Below are 21,353 nucleotides of genomic sequence, written 5' to 3' on the forward strand. Positions count from 1 at the left end.
TCGATGGTGAGTAGAATTTGGACCTTTTTAACTCTCTTCTCGCTGACGAAAGTTACCCTTATTCGTAGGATCACTCCTAATTGTACCACTTTGGACAAGCAAGACCGTCTCATTTTTTGGAAGCCTCTAAAAAAAAAATTAACTTTACCTCTAAATCAACGTATTGCTCCCTCTCGAATGGTGATTGGCTGAGCTCCTCCTCATCAACTCAAGCCATCAGTCCATGGAATCTTATGTGGACAAACAAAGCTTCCACTCCGACAGTCAGGTTGTTCATCTAGAAATGCTCAGTGGGAGCTCTCTCAATATGAACTGTTCTCCACATACGAAGGATTGAAATAGATTCTTCCTGCCCATTTTGTTCCAATGAGTCGTAATCCATCGATCATGTTCTTTTTCAATGCTCCTTTGCAAGAGCAGTGTGGTTTGCTAGTATATTAGGGTTACAAGCAAACCCAACCACTACAAAGTTTAATAACAGGCTTGTCTCTACTACTTCAGCTTTAAAGGATTAAAAAGAAACAATCTATTGCTTTATCGTCCGTTGGAGTATCTAGAAGGCGAGAAACAATTCCATATTCAATAGGGAGAAACCTTGCCCACAAAACTTATTGCAATGCTGAGATTCAACCTTATGTCTCTAACAATGCTAAGATTCAACCTGGTGATACTATGGGATGGTCAGATGCAGTGTGGAAAGGGAGCAGTGAAGGTGGTGTCAGGTTTATTCTTTCAGAGTTCCCTTAAATATCTACCAAGGAAAAGCTATCTTCTTACAGACCTATCACAATGCTTTGCATAATGAAGTGCAAGCACTAAATATCTGATTGTTTAGCGATTGCCTTAACTTAGTAAACATGCTCAATGGTAGTGGGAAGCTTCAACAGGATAGGGCAATAGCCCCTATTACCAAAGATTGTCTTAAATGGATATCAGACTCCACTTCTATCAATATCTACTACACTAGCAGACAAATCAATTGTGTGGCTAACAACCTAGCCAAGTTCGCTTTAGCAAACCTTGTTTGTAAGGAGTGGCTTCACCCTCCTCCTAAATTCCAATGTAACCTTTGGGTTTTCTTTGATGATAAATGGTGGACCATTGGGTTGCTTTCATGAGAACCACCAAACTAATAGGAGCAGCTCCAGATTGGTTGCTCACATAAAATAATAGAGCAACTTGTAGCCCAGCTGGGCTTAGGCTTGATTCAATCTCCGCTTAAAATTACTCAACTTGAGCACAGAGAGCCAGCTCGCTCAGGCTTAACTTGGTAGGGCTCCTATTGAATTCTTAGGATTGGTTTAATTTATTATTTTGATCCTAATCATCTTAAACAATTAAAGCATAAAAGCTCGAGTCCAAGCTTGAATTAAGATTGAATTGACTTTTTAAAAGCTTGAGTTCGAATTAGGACCTCAAAATTTACCTAAATATTATAGAAATGGGTGGTAATATTGAATTTCTTTTTATTATTTTTATCCCTATTTATTTCACATATGATCAAATGCAAACCGTTTCCAGGCGCATTTGTATAAAAATATCTTTTAATTATTAAAATAATAAAAATAAGTTCTCATCTGTATATTTTGTATATAAATTAATTATATTTTGTTATAAAAAAAAATATGCACCTCTACTTAGTTTCAAAAGCTCAAACTTACTATTACCAAAATTTAAATTTTTTTTTACACAAATAGCTTCCATTTCTATAATTAAATACTTCTTAACTAATATTTTAACAATAAGCATTGTTAGTACTAGGAAAAGGAATCCATGTATATTTATCAAAAATATATAGTATTTTATTTTTATTATCAATCTGTCTCATGTTTAATGTCTCAAAAATACCTAATGTTAGGATTATTTTTTTATCATAGCTACTGCATAGATGAATTAAATTGATTATAGATGCAAAATAACCTCCAGGAAATGTTTTAAGATTAAGGTGAAAATAAAAGTGGAGTAGAATTTTAAGGCTCAATTAATTCGAAGGCCGAACATGAGCATTTTGCAGCATCAAATAATCTCGAACAAGTTAATAAAATAGTGCTCGGTTGGTTAAAGGGGCTCATAATAGATGAGTACTCTTAAGTTAAACTCTTATCAACATCGGCTTAATTGTAACGCCACTAAGTTTTCACTTCTCTTAAAATAAAAATTCCCTAAATTTTTTGTACGAATTATCTAGTCATGGGCCTCCATGATGAGATCTCTTAAGCCCAAGCCTAAATTTTTAAGCCGATACAATCCCATTCTCTTTGGCAAATTTTGCACAGGAAACTACTATTACATTGCTGCTTAATTCACCTCATCATAGGGATACAATATTCTTTGAAAATATAGAGAAATTTTCGAGTGACACCCTATTATTATTTTTTAATTAATGCCTCTGTGTTTGATGATTTTGTTGCTCGATATCTTTTCTTTTTTTTCTATAATCTTTATATAATATACTGAGTTAAATAAACTCAACCGTTTTGAAATAGAACGGTATTAATTAAGGAATATAGTGATTAAATTAAGGAAGAAATTTTTGATTTGATGAGGTGGACTAGGATGAGATAAGAATAGTGGGTCAATATTAGGAATTTTTAAGGGTATTTTAGTAGAGGGTTAAGAGAGAAAAGTTCATTTTAACGGTAATTACTTTTTCCCGTCCTTTAGGTCAAAAACTGGCCATAATTTATTATAGAAGAAATTACAATTTATTTTCCGGTGGTGTGACTCAATTGTAATTCGGTCACGTGTATTTTTAATTTAAGCACTTAATCCCGCCTAAGTTATAAAAAATTTTGTCGGTGGTTAATTACGACACAAAAGGACTTAATTATCTCATCAAAATAAAGTCTAATTGCTATTTATTCATGGTGAGAAATATTGATGCACATAAAACACTATTAGTTTTGAAAGAAAAATATAACCGTTACAATTTAATTTGGACCACAACAGAATTAAATGCTTTAAATTAGAGAAATTTGCGTATAACACATTGTCGTTTAGCGAAATTATGATTTATATCCTATATTTTTATTATTTACAAATTGAGCTGTATAATTTAATGAATATATATAGAAAATACCATATTGTTAGATCTATTAGTTAAACTTAACAAAATTTCTAGGTTAAGCTAACTATACTAAAAGAATTACGAAAATATTCTTAACTAAGTCAAACTAAGGGCATTTTAGCTATTTTAGAAAATATATATTTTAGTCATTAAAATTTTTTTTACTTAACTAAATATTCTTACGGTATCTGTTCAAATTTAATCCAAAATATTTTCTGCACATATTCGCTAAATTATAGAGTTCGATTTATAAATAATAAAAATATAGGATGTAAATTATAATTTAATTATAAAAAAGGGTGTTATATGCAAATTTCTCTTAAATTTAAAATAAAAAAGTAAACTAAAATTGAGCTAAACCAGGTAAAACTGTAAATTATCCTTAATTTGAATCCATTATGAAGGGAGGTGGAGGTGGAGGTGGAGGTGGAGGTGGAGGTGGAGGTGGAGGTGGAGGTGGAGGTGGGGGTGGAGGTGGAGGTGGAGGTGGGGTTCTCCATCAAAATCACACTAAATCACTGGATAAGAGCCATTCTAAGCGGGCCTCTAATGTTCAAATGATCCATTGACATACTAATGATGAGTCTTGTAAAGCAAGCACACAATGTGGAGATAGTGAATAGTGATAATAGACCAAATCTTGACCAATCTCTCTCTCTCTCTCTCTCTCTCTCTCTCTCTCTCTCTCTCTCTCTCTCTCTCTCTCTCTCTCTCTCTCTCTCTCTCTCTCTCTCTATATATATATATATATATATATGCACAAAGTCTTAGATGTAAATTAATATGATACTAGTATACTATGTAATGTTTATCATTTTTGACTTAAAATTACTTATTGATCCACTTGTTTAGGCTCAAACTTAAAATTAACTCAAAATTAAATAATCAATTCAAACTTGATCATATATATATATGCTTAAAAATAATTTCAATTCAAAATTGATCAAAACTCAGCTTATTTATCCGCTCTAATTTCATCTGAGAACTGTTGAATGTATGTGATTAATGTATTGGTCAAGCAGAATAATAACCTAGTTGGCTAGTTGCGAGTAGAAGTCTTCTATATCCTCTATAATAGACCCATAGGTATGATGATAGCTAGGTTATCCATGGCATTGTTGCTTCCTCTTAAATTTCACCAGAGACACACACAAGAGAATCCTACCAAAATTTTTAGATCATGCAAGTAAATAAAAAGAGGTTTTAATCTTTTTAACAGGCAAGTACAAGGGCTTTGTGAGGAACCTTCCTCTCTGAGAACAAATATACAACAAACATTACCCACCTCCGCCTCACGTGCACCGAGGAGTAACCAGAGATCAGACCACCGCCCAGCCGTCGGATCGACCGGCTCCCAAGAAAAAGATCGAACAGTAGGGGGGGGGCATTTCAGTCATTTGGCTACGTGGGAATTCCGTACCCTGGAGCGGTCCAAAGGGTCGGGCAGCGCGCGACAGCTGTGAAACACGTGCGGGCGAGGGGAGCGGGAGGCCCGCCCCGGGCCCGACCCGTCGTTCTTGTCGGGTTGACTGGGGACAGGGTAGGACCCGGATCCGTGTGGTCCCCAAACCCCTTTCCCCGATAATAAAACCATTAACCCGCACGCGTGTGCCAGCCTACACCACGAGCGGCATATACGTGTTACACGTCACTTCGTGGCTCGTGGAATAGATATTAAGAGTTTGTTAAATGCGGGTTACGTGTCGAGAGCTTATTGTTTGGATTGGCTGTAATGTTGTGATGGGTGGGTTAGCAAAAGGCGGTCCAAAGTCGCGGTTGGAGTTAGGGGGAGTGGCGTGGTCTTCACAGAATTTTTGTACCCGAGGCCCCAGGGGCCAGGGGGGGGGCCAGGGTGAAGCGGATCCCTTCACTGCGCCCGAATAAAGGGGCCCAATTGGCTGCCATGGGCCCCACCATCCTAATCCGCTAACCCGGATGCGTTTGACTGGCCACCTCCCGATTCCCTCGTTGACCCGCCAATCTTGACCGTCCGAGGCCCCGAGATGCGTGCGTCTGCGGTAGCCCGACGGTTCAGATGCGGTCGAGCTGCCGACATCTGAACGCACCCCGCAGCTGCACGAAATCGCACGCCGGCATTAACGTATGGTCCTCGGAAATCGCGTTAGATAACTTGAGAGGGCGTTAAAAGTTAAAACGCAGAAAAATAAAATGTGAGGGTCTTCTATGTAAAAGAGAACTTATACGAACGAGCAATGTACGGGCACAAAACCAAAATTCGGAAACCCGGTAGAAAACAAGGGGCATGTGATCCGAGTCCTCAGCGTATAAACGAGGGTAGTTTCGGAATTCTACGTTCCTTTACCCGCACGTGTGAGGGCTCTCATAAGTCCAGTGCCCAGCACTCTTCTTCTTTCCTCGTTCGACATCCAAAACGTCGAGTCGAAGGATTCTTCGAGAGAGAGAGAGAGAGAAGAAGAGATTGATTCGAAGAAGAAGAGATTGATTCGAGGAAGAAGAGAGGGATGCCGGGGAGCGTGGCGCCTTTGGATATGACGGGAGTACAGATCCCGTACCACTTCCGGTGCCCGATCTCGCTCGAGCTGATGCGGGATCCGGTGACGGTGTGCACGGGGCAGACTTACGACCGGCCGAGCATTGAATCCTGGGTGGCGACGGGGCACACAACGTGCCCGGTGACACGAGCGCCGCTCGCCGACTTCACCCTCATCCCCAACCACACCCTCCGCCGCCTCATCCAGGAATGGTGCGTCGCCCACCGCTCGCTCGGCGTCGAGCGGATCCCCACCCCGAAGCAGCCCGCCGACCCCACACTCCTCCGCCTCCTTATCTCCCAGGCGGCCGCGCCGCGCTCCTCCTCTGCCGCCAGGCTCGCAGCGGTCCGACGTCTACGGGCGCTTGCCAAAGAGTCCGACAAGAACCGAGCGCTGATGGCGACGAGGGAGACGAGGGAAGCGATGGTGGGGATCGCGCTGGCAGATGCAGATCCGGATCTGGCAGCGGAGGCGATGGCGGTGCTGGCAATGATCGGGATGGGGGAGGCGGAGGCGGCGGATCTGGCGGAGAGGCCGGACCGGATCTGCCGGCTGGGTACCGCGGTGTCCACGTGGCAGACGCTTGAGGCGCGGATCAGCGCCGGCGCGGTGATCGAGGCCGCGGCGGCAGTCGGGGCGAGGACGGCGGTGGGCGCGGCGGATGGGGTGGTCGACGGGGTGGTGAGGCTAATCGCCGAGAAGGGAAACGCACGTGCCGCGCGCGTGGGCATTAGGGCGCTGTTCGCCCTGTGCCTAGCGAAGGAGAACCGACATCTGGCGGTTGCCGCCGGGGCGGCGGCGGCGGTGGTGGAGAGGGTGAGGGAGGGCACCGGCGAGTCGGAGCGGGCAATGGCGACGGTGGAGCTACTATGCCGAAGCGAGGAGGGGAGGGAGGCGGTGATGGCGGCCGCCGCCGGGGACGCCGGCGGCGCGGCAGCCGTGGTGGCAGCTCTGGTGAGGGGTATGGCCGGAAAGGCGGCGGAGCACGCCGCCGGAGCCCTCGTCGCCATGGTCGGCGCATCGGAGACTCTCCAAAAAGAAGCCGTCAAAGCCGGAGCCATGAACCAATTGCTTCTCATGGTGCAGGGCGGCTGCTCGGATCGAGCCAAGCGCAAGGCCCAACTCCTCCTCAAGATTCTTCGTTCTGCTTGGCCGCAGCACGACGACATCATCAACTCCGTTGACTTCCTCCGGCCATTCTAATCCAGTAAACCCCTCCCCACCACTCTTTCTTCTAATCTTCGAAATATAGATATATCAAAAAAAAAAAACTAAAAAAAAAGACCTCTCTTTAGCATCTCATTCCTTTGGATCAATGGGAGGACCCGAGGGATGAGATTAAAGTTAAAGACAGATGAAGATGGCATGCTTGGATGGTGGTAATGGTAGTTTTTTTGGCGAGTTGTATGTATGGGGATTTTGTATGTATCCATTTGATTTTCGAAAAACAAAAAAGATGGACAGATAACACCAAAAATGACTTCAACTGCGTTCTTTTCTTCTCTATTTGAGCAATTCTTCTTAATCGGAGAAAACAAAAGAATTAAACATCTTTCTCTTCGGTTTGGAAATTTGGGTTATTTTAAGAGTTCTGAGTATATGCATGAGCAGAAAGCTGATCGACTTTGCCTGGGTTGTACTGCTAAATAGAATGTTATCTTTCCTCTAGATTTGAAAGAGAGAGTTATGAATGTTTCTGAAATTGACTGCCATTTTGACCTCTGACTTTGCCAGTGCTTAGTGAGACCAATAACTGAGTTTCTAACTCTGCTCTGTAGCACAAATAAATAAAATAAAATACAATAGACTTCATTAAAAAAAAAAAAAAAGATCTTTTATTTACTCATATGCCCATCTAAAAATTCCTATTTGCATATTTATCCTGCAAAATATAGTATTTATATAGATACTTACTTCATAGAAAATAGATAAAATAATATTTAAATGGTACATATATATATATATATAACTATCAAATATATATAAGTAAATATGCACACAAAAAATAAAACACCAAATAATCTATGGCATCTTTTTTCTTTATTTCTTTGATGAAAAAAAAAAATCATCAGTTTGACCAACTAATTTGTTATTTATACTTATGGCAACTCATAGCTCTTGAAAACAGAGATCTCTCCTTCCCAGATGATATACCCACAGGCAATTTATAAACATTCTATGAACAAACGCTATCAATAGATACGAATAATACTGTGTCAAAAATATTTGTAGAATATTTAGGGGCATATCAGAGCTGTCGAAGTTCAAAAAGAAAAGGACGATAATTTTAGGTCGGAGCCAGATATAGGCCTCTCCTTTTCAGCTCAAAAAATTTCCTAAATCTTAGGGCATCTTAGAAAACAGAGCAATTAGCTAATTGACGAGTCTATCTAATTAGATAGGAGGAATATTTAACCTGAACCATGAGTCCTATCAGGACTTTAGTAGGTTATTCCAATAATAATGCATGAAGAAAAAGGAGGATGCTCCCAGTTTCATAGGTGTTAATTAGTGGGTTAGATTGGTCCTCCTGCATTCTTGCTTCTCCACTTCTACCCCCCCCCCCCCCCCCTCTTTGAATGCAATATTGTTCTTGGGCAAGTGTCCAAATCCCACTTAGGAATGATAGCTTGGATTGCTACCAATGCAGGTGGCAAAAAGAGGGGGATGGAAAGGGAAAGGAGTGACCAGATGCTGCTGTTCATGACTCATGGATGTTGGTGGTCATCACATGAGGGGGGGGGGGGGCGAAGGAGGGAATGGATATGTGAGTGAGTGAGCCCATGGGGAATGGGATTCACATGGATGGATCAAAGTGGGCATCACATGAATTGAATTGAGAGACAGCCAGCCAGCCAGCCACCTTTGTCCTCTTAAACCTTATCTTTTATTCCTACTCTAGTATGAATAAAAAAGTTTTGATGTCAACTTTGCCACTAAAGATGGTCCTAATGCTCTATTTAAATGAGGTCACTTCATGGTCCCATTGACCAATTCAGTCATCGTCGTCCCATCATCCCATGGATATTTTTATTTTAAGATGACTAATATTATTATATGCACCCATGATATATATTAAAATCCCAATTAAAATTACATTGGGTAAAATTACTGATATACTCAAACAAAGTATCTATATTCTATAATATGGATAGATATATTATCACAAAATTAAACCTATTTTCACATTCAGAGCCAAGGTAAGGCCGGTCCGGGCCTGAAATATTTGGGTTAGAGCAGGGCTATTTCTGTAATTGTATAAGTTGGGCCTGGGCCTTGGGACCAGGCCCAATTTTATTCTTCGTTTATAGTGTTGTCGAAGCCCCATCCCCAAGAATTCCAATAAACCAAAACCCCAGAGGGGAAGAAGGAAGGGGGAGATGAAGCTTCGTCACGCGATGGTGTGCTCATCGAACCAGAACCGGAGCATGGAGTCGCACTCCCTTCTCAAGCGCCATGGCTTCGACGTCGCCTCCTATGGCACGGGGGCCCACGTCAAGCTCCCTGGCCCATCTCTCAGGGAGCCCAACGTATACGACTTCGGCACGCCTTACAAGTTCATGTTCGATGACCTCCGGCGCAAAGATTCTGATTTGTGAGTTGTTTCCTCTCTCTCTCTGTCTCTCAAATTCCCGTCTTGGTTGAGGTAATTTGCTGATAAAGTGATGAAATTTGTAGGTATAAGCGGAATGGAATCTTGCCGATGTTGAAGAGAAATTCTACGGTGAAGAATGCCCCGCAGAGGTGGCAGGACAACTCCGGTGATGGATGCTTTGACGTCGTGCTCACATTTGAGGAGAAGGTGTTCGATATGGTCGTCGAAGGTTGGTCGTCTTCTTCACAATTTTGGTTTTCTCATCGTAATTTTGTCGAACATGCTGACGGCAATATCAAACAGCCAAATTAGTTGTTATTTGCTAGAAATGTGCTCCTTTCTACTATTTGGTAAATCATCCTTCGGAGTTGCATATTAATATTGCATGCATTCTCTTTGGTTCATCAAAGAAAACATAAATTATTTAGTTACTAATAGTTTCTTTCTTTTTTCTTCTCCCTATGCACTGCGGAATATTAATGGTGTAACTGTTGTGTTTAATTTCTACAGATCTAAATAACCGTGAGCAAACATTGATGAAAACTGTATTGATAATCAATCTGGATGTAAAGGATAACCATGAAGAAGCTGCTATTGGAGCCAAGCTTGCATTAGATTTGTGCCAGGAGGTATGCTAGTAACTAGATTGGCAATTATTTGTCTTGGATGAGTAAGCTTTTGATAATGCATAGTTAATTGAACTTCTTAAGTGTTCTGCTGAATCATGTTCTTCTGGTTTGAATCTCATATTCTTAAACATCTTTGAGGTGTAGCCTTTGAACTAGCAATTTTTTTTAACAGCAACAGCCAATAATAATAAGCTAGGTGATGAGCTAGCTAGGACTATCGGGGCCTTATTTGTTTTGAGTTTAGGGAACCTCCCTGAACTGGTTTGGAGACCCTTAAACTTGTTCAGTAACCAAACACATTTTTATCTTTTTCATATCTAATCAAATTTATTTTTTTAAAAATTAAAACTAAGAAATAAGACTAACTAATCGAGTTCGGAGCTTAATCTCAAACTAAACAAAGCTCCAGCTATCGGGAGAACTAATATAAACCTTTTTCATAGATTGGTGATGAAATGCATTTCTTTGAGTGTACAATTAATCCAAAGTTGCTTTTTTCATATAGAAAATTTCTAGAATAATATTAGCATGCTCATGATCGGCTTTCCTTGCAACATATTTGATGCCCAGAAAATAGAAAAAATGTGCCACTTTTGAAATTTTTTAGGGCAAATAGATTCCACAAGAATATTTGATACTTTTATTATTTAAAGTCTAAAAGATTAGGTTATATTAAGGATGCCCATGCAGGTGAAGGCGTGGCTGCATGCCAGTCTTCATGCTAATATTTTTTATTTTCGTTAATCATCATTAAAATAAAATTCTTAATCCTCTCCATTATTCTATATTCAACTAGATATTAGTTTTAATTATTAAATTATTATCAATTAATATTATGTGCTCAATATTATTATGTGTTCAGTTATATCATGGAGTATTCAATTATATTATAGAATATTTTAATCATTAATATTAGTTTTAATGAATATATTCAATCATACTATGTGTTGAATAATATTTATATTTACTATTGCTTTATCTTTAATATAATAGATTATTTATAAAAATAATTTAAAAATAAAATACTATAATGTAGGTTTTAATGCATATGTTTAAACTAAAATCAAAGATTGGCATGCCAAATACTAAAATAAAATATCTTTAAATATCCTAAATTTTTTTATTAAAAATATATTAAATGTGTGGCGAGGGTGTGTCTATCAGCATGCCCTATGCCAATAGTGGCATGGCCATCATTGGGTTATACTATCAATTCTCTTTGGCAAATTTGTGCTAGAAAATAAGAAGTTCAGTCTATACAATCTTTACCCGCATTTGCATATTTTGGTTTTCACAAGTCAATAATCACATTAGTTTAAATATGCCTACAAGTTTCAAAATCAAGAAAATAACATGCATAACTTGATAAATGGGATGTTTAATTTATGGATACTTGTCTTTGGTGCAGCTTGAAGCAGTGGATTCCTGGGAGGATGCAATTGATGACGTTGTGGCTGCATTTGAGAGGCAACACAAGAGAAAGCTCTTATACAGCATTTCTTTCTATTAGATTCTTGGGTTCATGGCTGCAGATCAGTTGGGCACAGTGCCCCTTTTTCAAATTAAATCATGTATCAGTATGACGTCCTGATAAGTTCCGAGCATGCCTCAATGTGTCAGCCAATATGGTATACATCCTTCTTTACTCCCTGCAGCAGACCATACTAGCATATCTGAAATACAAATTAATCAACCTTAGTGTTCTGTGAGATGTAACCATTTTGAGTGAGTGAAAATTACTGGCTGAAAGCTAGCTGACATCCTCTTAGGCTTTTCCGTTGTACTGTATCTTCATTGCTCACTTCTTGTAAGGCAGCCGTTGTTTCAAGACCCTTATAGCTATTACCTATTAAAGGACCCTCACAAATTTACTAATGTATAAGCTTATTTGATTTTCTCAGTGGCATATAGTTGACTGTGTTGGATAATCTAGTCTTACTTTATACAGTACGATTCATACATTTTATGACAGAGAAAAGACTCTCACCAATGGGATCAGATAAAGATTGAACTTGGGTTTCTTTTTCTTCAGGAGTAAATGCCTTGATATGTTTTTCATTCTCTCTTTTGAGAAAAAACAAACATCTTAAAGATTGAACATATTATACATGGTTGAGGTCTGTTATAAATGAAGGTCATGTATTTATATTATCATTATGGGCACAGGGGGGTGATTTATAATAAAAATTCTCCATGTGATGCCGTCCAGTCTAGTTGTATGCAGAGGGCGTTTCTACGCCATCTGCAAACATTATTACTCTTTCACCTGTAGAATAATTAGAGTAGTTATTTTAATTTTTTATACTAGAAAAGAGAGCATATATTGATAGAAACTATTTAAGTATTTAGTTGTATGTTAATATGGTGTGTAATAATTATAATTTATGTGACATAAATTGATAGAAAGTAGCATAATTATATTGGGAATTAGTTATTTTTTTATACCAAATAACTAAAATATCCTGAAGTAGTCTTAAAATATTAATAAATCCATACTTATGGTAATGGTAGTTTCTTTATTAATAAAAAGGTAGACTATATATAACATAGTTGCACTCCATACAAAGAGACTTTTTCCCGCACTACCATTGTAGCCTCATATAGCATACTACTTTAGCTCCATAGGAAATTCATCGGAGTGCGTAAACGAGCTAAGCCTGACTAAGTAGGTTATAATTGCTTGGTCTGAAATTAATTTTGAGTTCTACTTTGATATTTAGGCTCGCTCAGCTTAATTCGAGTTGAGCCTAAATTAAGCTCGAGCTTAATAGAAGATGAGACAACAATAAAGACAACAGCTCACCGAAGGAGGAGGAGGAGGCAGTGGCGACTTGGTGATGAAAGAATAAGGAAGGAGGATGAGGAGGAGACGACGCTAATAGAGGAGGAGGTTGGAGGAACCGATTTATGAGGGGGAAGGAGGAAGACGGGAAAAGGAGAGTAAGGGATGACAATAAAGGTGGCATTTTTGTCGAGGGCCAAGGAGCAAATATCGTGATGGGAGTTTTAGACTGTTTGATTTACTTGAGATTAGTGATTAGTGAGTGAGGGGGTGATCAAGGAACGAGGACTTTGATTTAAGTGATTGAGAGAAAAGAGCGAGAAGGTCCAAGTAGCAAGGAATAACGATAAATGTTATTCTTATATCTATCAGCTATCGACATCAGTGCTAGCAAAGCCTGCCTAGGGAGTACCAAACTACCAGGGTGTAAACAAGCCAAGCAACTTCGGCTCAGCTCAGCTTGGGCCGAGCCAAGTCAAGCCTTAGCTGCTCATTTTTTTTGCCACCCCTAGAAATCACTATAATATGCAATTTTAGCTCCATATGATGTCTACAACTAAGCAACTTACCTGCCAACAACAGACGTTCACATTGGCTGGTTGCAGAGAGACAATGAGGATGCATAAGTAACTCCAAAATTAGCACTATAGTATGGGAGTTGATTAATTAGTAAAAACTAATTACTTACATACGGCTACAGAGTAGCAGCACAATGGAACCATCATCAAACACCTTAAATGTTTTCACCAAAAATTGACCCAAAAGCAAATGGATCTCCCTCATGGGTAGACACATCTTCGGCAATAAAAGTCTTCGGAGAAGTTAATAAAGGATTTGGACAGTACAAAAATTTATGATATCATTCGATCCTATGCAACAATAATTACTGTTATTGCTTTTCATCTGCTTGCAACTTCAAAATAGCCCCCGAGATATGAGCTCTGTCATTTAAGGGCCTAAATTTTCTTTTAGCGAAGTGCCTTTCAAGCATTATGGCCTTTATTCGTATTCTTCTTCACAATCACCTAACTTTGGTTGTATAGATCAATTGATGCAAGCTGCCATGGAACCAAAGAAAATTAGTTTGGTTGGCTCCAAAATACTTTTCTTTTCTTCTCGCCAAATTTTATGGACCATTTTCCAAGTACTTCATCCCACTTTCTCCCTGAGTGGCCATATCTTCCCGCGCCCTTCGGGGTGTGGAAGCAATATTCTTGATTATCGCTGAGTAGAAGTCAAAATCTGCTTTATATTTGCAGCAGCTGGCTTCGATCCACTTCTCTGCAACACTGGTGGGCACATTATCTTGACTGTCCCTCTCGTGCTCTTCAATAGCTGGTCTTATCTCATCATACAAAGAATCAAGTTGAGACGCAGCCTGGTTCTTTGCTTCCTATATCGTAAATTACAAGTTAGAATCTTCATGAGGGACTGTGTGTATCATGAAATGGGCACTGAACCATTTGATTTTAACTTGAGACACTGCAGTTAAGAATTTCACCCAATTTAAACCATTTTAGCAGAGGTCGGACTGGAAGAGAAGCATACAGAACATGTAATTTCCTATTATTTGGGAAAACACTATAAGCAACTTATATGTGAGTTATGATGACCGCTACATGTTCCCCTCAATTGCACCATATTCCCAGTACCAATGAAACATGAAATTAACAGCATAAATTATCTTCTTGAAAAGCTCATTCTACATATCATTCAAGCACCTATTTGAACCACTGGACAGGACGGCAACAGCTGGAGAGGAGAGGGGAATAAGTAATGGTAATTCTCAGTCATAGTCCGTGCAAGTTTCAATCTTACCCTTCTAAAAGCATCTAGTGACATCCCTGACAGAATTTTAGAGCATTATGCAGTGGAACCGCATAGTGGACTACAGCAATATAATATGGATTATGATGGCAACTATCTCAGCAGCTCCATATTCTAGAAGCATTTTATCTAAAACACAATTCACAAATTGTTCAATATGAACAATAAAACTTTGTTGACAAAGACTATATCTTGATGCTATATAAGCAAATGCAGATCTTAGCCTTTAGAAATAATTGTAAACTGATGCCAAATACTAGATGAGAACTTGGAAGAGGACTAGCAAGCTAAACAAAATTGGAAGGATAAGTAGACACGAAGAAAAGCCTACTTTACAAAACAAAGTATAAGTTTATTCAAAAGGAAGATTCATCCTGTGATTTGTGTGAAAAGAATCTCAATAAATTGCAAAGCCATATATACATAGAAGTTGCACAAAAATGATCGATAAAAACTCTTGCATGAATCTCAGATTATAACATTAAAGAGAAAAGATGTTTACTGAACAAGACAAGAAATCATATAAACTGGTGATGAAAGTGAAACTGATAAGACCAACAAGGAAACACAGATGAGTTACATCAGGGATCAAGCACATCAGATAGGAATAGAGGAAGATCCCTATTTTACAAGGTAACATGCAAGAAAAGTACGTTTATAAATCTGGAGATCATATGAATTCTACTTTTAACTTGAAATTTTGATTTTTTTTAAAGTATAAATCTTTTTGTTAAAGATGAAGAAGAACATTCCCCATTATAAAGGAAATTGGAAGGTCATATGTACCTCACAAATTAAAATTTCCTCACAGGCTTCACTTGATGCCAACCGTTCACAAATAAGTGCCACATTTAGTTGCTTCCTTGGAAGGCATTTGGACTTTCCACCAGGAAATTGTGGTGAGTTTTTGGATGGACTCAACTCTATGTGGTAATTCCGACAAGCACTATTACTTCGGATACGCGATATCATTGAATTTTTATTTGTGAAGTTCTGCTGAAGGTCATGTTGGTACATGCTATCATCTTCTGCTGCTTCATTCTTCACATAATCAACCTCCATTGGTATAGAATTCAATGGTTCTACTGATATTGGCATAGCCTGAGAAAACAAATCAGCCTCAAGAATCTCAGAACTCATCAGGAAATTTTCATTTTCTTTTTCAAGAGTGATTGTATCTTTTGATGGGATGATGGCCTTAAGAAACTTTGCCGGTTCATCATCCTCAGAATCATAGAGGGGGATATTCTCAACAGAATACCTGACATGGTACGAGCTAGTTAGGCACAGTGAAAATATAAGGCTGTCAAACTTACTAACATGCACAGAGGACAACAGAATGGTTTTTTCAAAAGCTGCTTGTTTGGTGCTTTAAATGATCTCATGTCTTGCATCTTCTGGCATTGTGTAAGATGCATCTAACATTTGCTGCTACTACACAAGAATGGTATGCTTCAAGTTCATGTCAATAGATTCTTTGCATTTAATGCCAATCAACAGATATTATTTCAGTATGCAGTAATATGAACCAAGGAGTGCATTCTCAATTAGTCAAACACCATCAAAACCAATTGATATTTGTATATATTAAATTATTAATTGAAGGACTGTGATATATTGCAGGATTTTTCAGATCCTGAAGACCTCCAACAGGAAGGCCATTATTGATTTATTTCTACTGATGGCAAAATGAGAGCCACTGGTAATTTATTTACTCCAGCTATTGTCATGTGAAATATCACTTGACTTGAACAGATGTATCAAGTATCTACTAGGTGACATCAAGTAAAGAAGTAAATGCAGAATTAAACATGCTATATAGGTAACTGCAAGGAGGGTTATCTCTTGTTGCCAGGTGGTCTTCAATAGCTCCAATCAGTAATACAAGTGATAAGAGTTGCCACCTAAAATCCTTTTCTAATCATGTAGTTGAATCAATAATAGAGATGATGTTTACAACCAATCAGTCACTTAAATAGAAAAAGGAAAAACAAATTCACTACTTCTCAGGCCAAGAATCATTTAATTAGGAATCAATCAATCACAACTACATACTTGAATGTAATGTGAACTATTTTGCGTTAACAAGGGACTCACCTGTCATCATCATCTTCCCAAAGATAGGTAGCCTCCTATTATATGCATGTTGCATCATGAGAAGAAAACCAAGTTAGTTTTGCTGGGAGGTACCAAGATCTGATATCTATGCTGTCTTATAGGAGCTAAATATATGACATAAACTCAAGCAGGTAGGTCAGTGGCCAAGAAATATGTCAAGCTGCCCAAACAAGGGAATTGCTCTAGCAGGCAATCAGGTAGATGGTTTCCACAAAACAAAGCACAAAGAAGAGCGCATGTGTATGTGTCTATATATATATACTCGCAATGTAAACAAGTCACATGCATACAAACCACAAACCCAAATAAAAACATGCACACACAACAAAGAACACAAAAATTATGATCTACTTTCAAAAACTCTATGAGATGTTATCAGAAGAAATAGAGCAAGAAAAACTGAAGCATGGAGAACATAAATAAGTAATATATTGATAATAAAAATTCAGCTGCAACAGAAAAAAATATTTTCTTTGTTAAAATGCACAGGCAGCAAGCCAAATTATACATCTATTTAATAAAAAGTTACCTGGAAACCACGTGATTTAGCCCCAAGAAACCCAGAACAGCTGGTTGCACCACAAAGGCACCGCACCTTAGCACCACCATACCACTCAAAATTGTAATCATAAGCTAATTCAGTTCCAACAGGAATGTCTTGCGTTGCAAATATCCCAACCCTTACTTCCCCAAGTACGGTCCACTTCCTTGTCTCACAGTTTGGTTGACTGCACTCTTCAAACAAAAACTATTAGATATCAGAAACGAACAAGTTAAGATAAGGTCTTAACAGAGACGATTAAAATCAAACAAAAGCTAACTAAGAATTGAAGAATATTTATTGGAACCAGGTCCATAGAGCAGAATAATTCAACATAGACCAAAGCCATAGGACTCTTCCTCAAAGTAACTTACCATGAATGGTTAATGAATCTAGCAAGGCTTCCTTTAATGGTGGCATCAATTGATTCAAATGCATTGAGATAAATAATATATGCATCTTTCAAACCTGAGAAACAACCGGTACAATTATTTAGATTATAGAAAGTATAGATTTGATATGATAAACTTGCTAGCTACCTTCAGATTCATAAGCTTGAGACCTCCTTTTTGCTTCCTTCCATGATATTACCTCTCCACAATATTCTATAACAAATTGTCCAGCCTGGATAAGATATATGCTTATTTAGTGAGTGTATTTGTATTTTGCACTAAGAGTTATATACAATATGTTCAAGAAAAAGAATGAAATAGGAAAGTCTAGCCAGAATGCACATAAAACACATCAGTCACCTTGATAAACTTGTCAGCCAAAAGACCCCATCCGCGACCTTCAGTTTTACATAATCTTGACTTAGCATATTCGCATTTTTGAAATCTCTGCCAACAATACAGATTTACTGTCTAAGAGTCAAGTATGAATACAATCTGCAAAGGTTTTAGCAGAACTACCTTTTTCAATCTTACACAAGAAAGTAAACTAATGGCAAAAATATGATATTGTTCCAAATCTTCATAAAAGTGAAAGAAAATGGTATACAGTTGACCAAATGTAGACCCTCCAGTCTATAACATATGCATGATCTGGAGATTCTGTACAGAAAATAATACCAATGATACTGCAATAATCTGATACATCACCAAACGTCTACACCATATTACTTGTATAGGAGCAATCATATATCAAATTAGAAAAATGAAGCATAAAGGGAAGTAAAACAGGCCTGACAAAACATAATAAGTGTATCTAGCACAAACGGATTGGGAAAAGTTATGTGATTAGCTATCACTAAAATAGGCAAAGGTTCAATATTTCAATGAACTTAATTTGCTAAATATCATGTCTTTGTCTTCAAACTATATTTTTCCTTTTATATACATATTATCTTCAAAGACCAAAATCTTAGTTCTTGAAACAACATGGATCACTTCTGTAAGTACTAACTCCCTGTCTGTATATAGGGGAGTGAAAATGTCAAGTTGGGACACTTGAAAGTACTGAGACCTTACTGCTTCCTGATAAAATCAATAGTATAGTTCTGTTAATGATCCATCAGACATGTAAACAATGTTTGAAATGTCTAAAGTCAAAATAATAATTTTGGAGCTCTCATACATTAACAGTTTACTATTTAATCAACCAATTGTAAGAAATTCTCTTTAATAATTTTTAAAATTCACATCAAGACATTGCCCATACCTAAGAAATCATAGTCTATAATTGTTCAATTTTATTTACAAGTCTGAGAGAGAGAGAGAGAGAGAGAGAGAGTGGTAACCTGATTTTTACAATATTCACCGCATGGACAATAGCCAGGTGTGCACTCTGTGCTAGTTAATACATTTAAGCATCGCTCACCACATGCACTATCTGGATCATCAGGGGCATAGCGACAAACACATATAGCAATATCCTCCTCTTTCTGCTTTTTATGCCTGAAAAGCAAAGGAAAATGAATTCTAGAATCCAATGCATTGGCATAAGGCATTTGCCGCATTTCATATACAACTATATCTTATGACTAGTAAAACTCTGATGTGGTAATACACTAGTACATACTATCAACACTCTAATTACTTGAGACACAAATAAGATATTTACAGATCAGCATACTGACCTCGTACAAAACTATAAAAAGTTCATCACATCTTAGTAAGTAAAAACATAACAAAAGAATCAAGTTAATTACCAAAGCCATGTCAATTTTATTAATGTGATCACTGTTATCTTGGATGAATATGATTCATACAAGTCCTTCAACATCTATAATTTTAAGTTTTCGTATTGAGATGACAGAAGTTCACATCGTCCGCGAACTAATGTTGCAGTTTAATTTGTGAATACGCATAGAGAAGTTCTACTTTTCCTAAAGGCTCAAAACTGTGGTAATTAGTCTTGACATACGAGTGAAAGCTTCCAACTATATCTTCCATATCATTTCTGTCATGGAAAATCCAACACACCAAATGACTCCTGCAATATATTATCTTTAGTCTTAGCTGTCAAATGACAATATGTGGAGCTCGAATGTAGAAAATCATGATTTGAATGTTGAAGAATAAACAGAATAATAGATACTGGCCAGGGTATAAGAAATTAATGACTTGACTTAATTATATGGACATAAGCATACTAGCTGGCTAGCAAACTTATCATTTGAAGACCTATGTAAGACAAAACAAGAAACATATAAGAATCAACTTACAACAAGTTTCTTGATTGTGAACAAAAGGTCATCCTTTTTGAAGTAGAAATATTTATATCAGGAATAAGTGCAACTAGAATATAAATGTTCCAGTTTCCAAAGTAAATAAGATATAACAAAATAAAACATAAAAGAGTCCAGGTAAATCAAAAACTCACTTCCGGTATGAGAATTCATTTCTCTCAATATGCTTATAATGTGGTGGTGCTTCACATACTTGGTCCTACAAAAGAGGGACTCACATTACTCACATATGCTGTATAATTGATGGATAAAACAAAATTCTGTCCATCTTGAATTACTAATCCACAGTTGCAAAATGTATAAATCAGTGCTATTCTAAGTGTAAAAGGAAACTTCAGGAAGATTATAGACAGGAAGTCCACAGACTGATATAACACATCAAATTTTCAGAGATGCTCTAAGCCTAGTAAAATGGCAAGATAAACATAATCATCAGCTGAGAACTGTATCCTGCACAGTGCTTTCTCAACATATTCATTCAGAGAAGACTATTAAATGCAGTGGGACAAGAATAGAGTAATACCATTTAGATCTTACAAAGAAATGAGGCCCTGTAACTAGATCTTTCAGGAGAAGAGTACCACCATCTACATGAAGAAAATGAATGAAAAGATAGTAAATATGTCAATTAAGATAGCTTCTTTTGACATATGTTTTTTTATCTAAAATTAACAAGCATATGGAATGTAAAGATACTAGAATGCAAATCTAAGAAAAAGTACACCTACTCGTGAAAATTTCCAACTATATAGTTCAAGATAGAATTCGGATAAAAGGGGAGGATTACCAATAAATTTTCTGAGATAAGTCAATAAACATCAAATTTAAGTCTTCCATAATAAATAAATTTTCTAAAAACAAAAGAGATATATGCTTAAAGGATAACGAATTTATCATAAAAAAGAAAAATGCACATTAACAAGTAAAATTAGTCTAACATAAGTTCTGATTGTGTCATATAACGAGTATAACCGCTTCAACAAAGCACCTCAAAAGTTAGCATTCCGTTAGCTACTCCGAGAGAAGCCTGGATAATTTGTTAGGACAAAAGAAAAAAAGATAACCCGACTTAACAGCTAAAATAATGCCATCATCACGTTTTTAGAAGCAACGAGTTCTTAGAACTACCATCCGTCTTAACATCAAAACTAAAGATCGCATGCGTGCACCAATTCGCCGATCTTTGATTAGGGTTTAGAGTGTCTAATTCTCGAAGTGGATGACGAATCCTTGCGATACAACTGGCCAAATTCTCTCCCTACGATCGTGTTAGGGTTTCGGATTGCGCGGAAAAGCTCGACGGCCGAGAAGGCGGAGGAGGAGGAGCGTACCTTGCAAAGGAACCGTCTGGAGTTTCGAATGGCCGCCTTTGCCCATGAAGCAATGGCATTAACTTATATCGGCCCAGCCCAGCAATCTCATTGGCCGATAATTTTAACTATATTAGAGGAGCGTTATATAAAATTATTATTTTACTTTTGTCTTTTAATTATAGAATGATTAACAAGATTAGTTGATGGCATTCGAAGGGAAATTATTCCAATACTTGAGAGAAGAAGAAGAAAATATTAAGTCTAACAACTGCTCAATAA

General features: G+C 37.8%; 3 protein-coding genes across 4 annotated transcripts; 2 read left to right on the forward strand and 1 right to left on the reverse strand.

The window, feature by feature from the left end:
- Nucleotides 1–5,470: 5,470 nt before the first annotated feature.
- Nucleotides 5,471–7,057, forward strand: LOC140772639 (U-box domain-containing protein 26-like). The gene has a single exon (XM_073114802.1). It carries the CDS (start codon nucleotides 5,551–5,553, stop codon nucleotides 6,781–6,783), a length of 1,233 nt encoding a protein of 410 aa, XP_072970903.1. The 5' UTR covers nucleotides 5,471–5,550; the 3' UTR covers nucleotides 6,784–7,057.
- Nucleotides 7,058–8,907: 1,850 nt separating this feature from the next.
- Nucleotides 8,908–11,723, forward strand: LOC140772161 (uncharacterized). The gene is made up of 4 exons (XM_073114086.1): nucleotides 8,908–9,175; nucleotides 9,259–9,404; nucleotides 9,686–9,804; nucleotides 11,213–11,723. Exons 1-4 carry the CDS (start codon nucleotides 8,961–8,963, stop codon nucleotides 11,312–11,314), a joined length of 582 nt encoding a protein of 193 aa, XP_072970187.1. The 5' UTR covers nucleotides 8,908–8,960; the 3' UTR covers nucleotides 11,315–11,723.
- A 1,502-nt stretch (nucleotides 11,724–13,225) lies between these two features.
- On the reverse strand, nucleotides 13,226–21,167 carry LOC140772257 (histone-lysine N-methyltransferase ASHH1). Of its 2 annotated transcripts, none has more exons than XM_073114236.1 (11): nucleotides 21,093–21,167; nucleotides 20,285–20,348; nucleotides 19,896–19,960; nucleotides 18,811–18,967; nucleotides 17,825–17,911; nucleotides 17,612–17,696; nucleotides 17,447–17,540; nucleotides 17,061–17,259; nucleotides 16,511–16,545; nucleotides 15,200–15,674; nucleotides 13,226–13,979 (listed from the first exon to the last, which is right to left on the reverse strand). In XM_073114236.1, the coding sequence occupies exons 2-11, from the start codon at nucleotides 20,285–20,287 to the stop codon at nucleotides 13,713–13,715; spliced, it is 1,467 nt and encodes a 488-aa protein (XP_072970337.1). In that variant the 5' UTR covers nucleotides 20,288–20,348; nucleotides 21,093–21,167; the 3' UTR covers nucleotides 13,226–13,712. The 2 variants fall into 2 exon arrangements, with proteins under 2 accessions (XP_072970337.1, XP_072970338.1); XM_073114237.1 differs by having other exon boundaries at nucleotides 13,930–14,068.
- Nucleotides 21,168–21,353: the final 186 nt, after the last annotated feature.

The sequence above is a fragment of the Typha angustifolia genome, chromosome 12 (assembly GCF_048772165.1).
Source record: "Typha angustifolia cultivar Huaian chromosome 12, ASM4877216v1, whole genome shotgun sequence".
In the NCBI taxonomy this organism is placed as follows: Eukaryota; Viridiplantae; Streptophyta; class Magnoliopsida; order Poales; family Typhaceae; genus Typha; species Typha angustifolia.

Bases quoted from the DNA above. Each gene is read 5' to 3' on its own strand.
- LOC140772639 (XM_073114802.1), top strand. From the start codon at position 5,551: ATGCCGGGGAGCGTGGCGCCTTTGGATATGACGGGAGTACAGATCCCG.
- LOC140772257 (XM_073114236.1), bottom strand. The intron at 17,697-17,824 runs GTGACTGATGTG...TATCTTATCCAG, and splicing joins TGGCTGACAAGTTTATCAAG to GCTGGACAATTTGTTATAGA. The intron at 16,546-17,060 runs GTAACTTTTTAT...TGCATATAATAG, and splicing joins CTAAATCACGTGGTTTCCAG to GAGGCTACCTATCTTTGGGA.
- LOC140772161 (XM_073114086.1), top strand. From the start codon at position 8,961: ATGAAGCTTCGTCACGCGATGGTGTGCTCATCGAACCAGAACCGGAGC. The intron at 9,176-9,258 runs GTGAGTTGTTTC...TGAAATTTGTAG, and splicing joins CGGCGCAAAGATTCTGATTT to GTATAAGCGGAATGGAATCT. The intron at 9,405-9,685 runs GTTGGTCGTCTT...TAATTTCTACAG, and splicing joins GTTCGATATGGTCGTCGAAG to ATCTAAATAACCGTGAGCAA.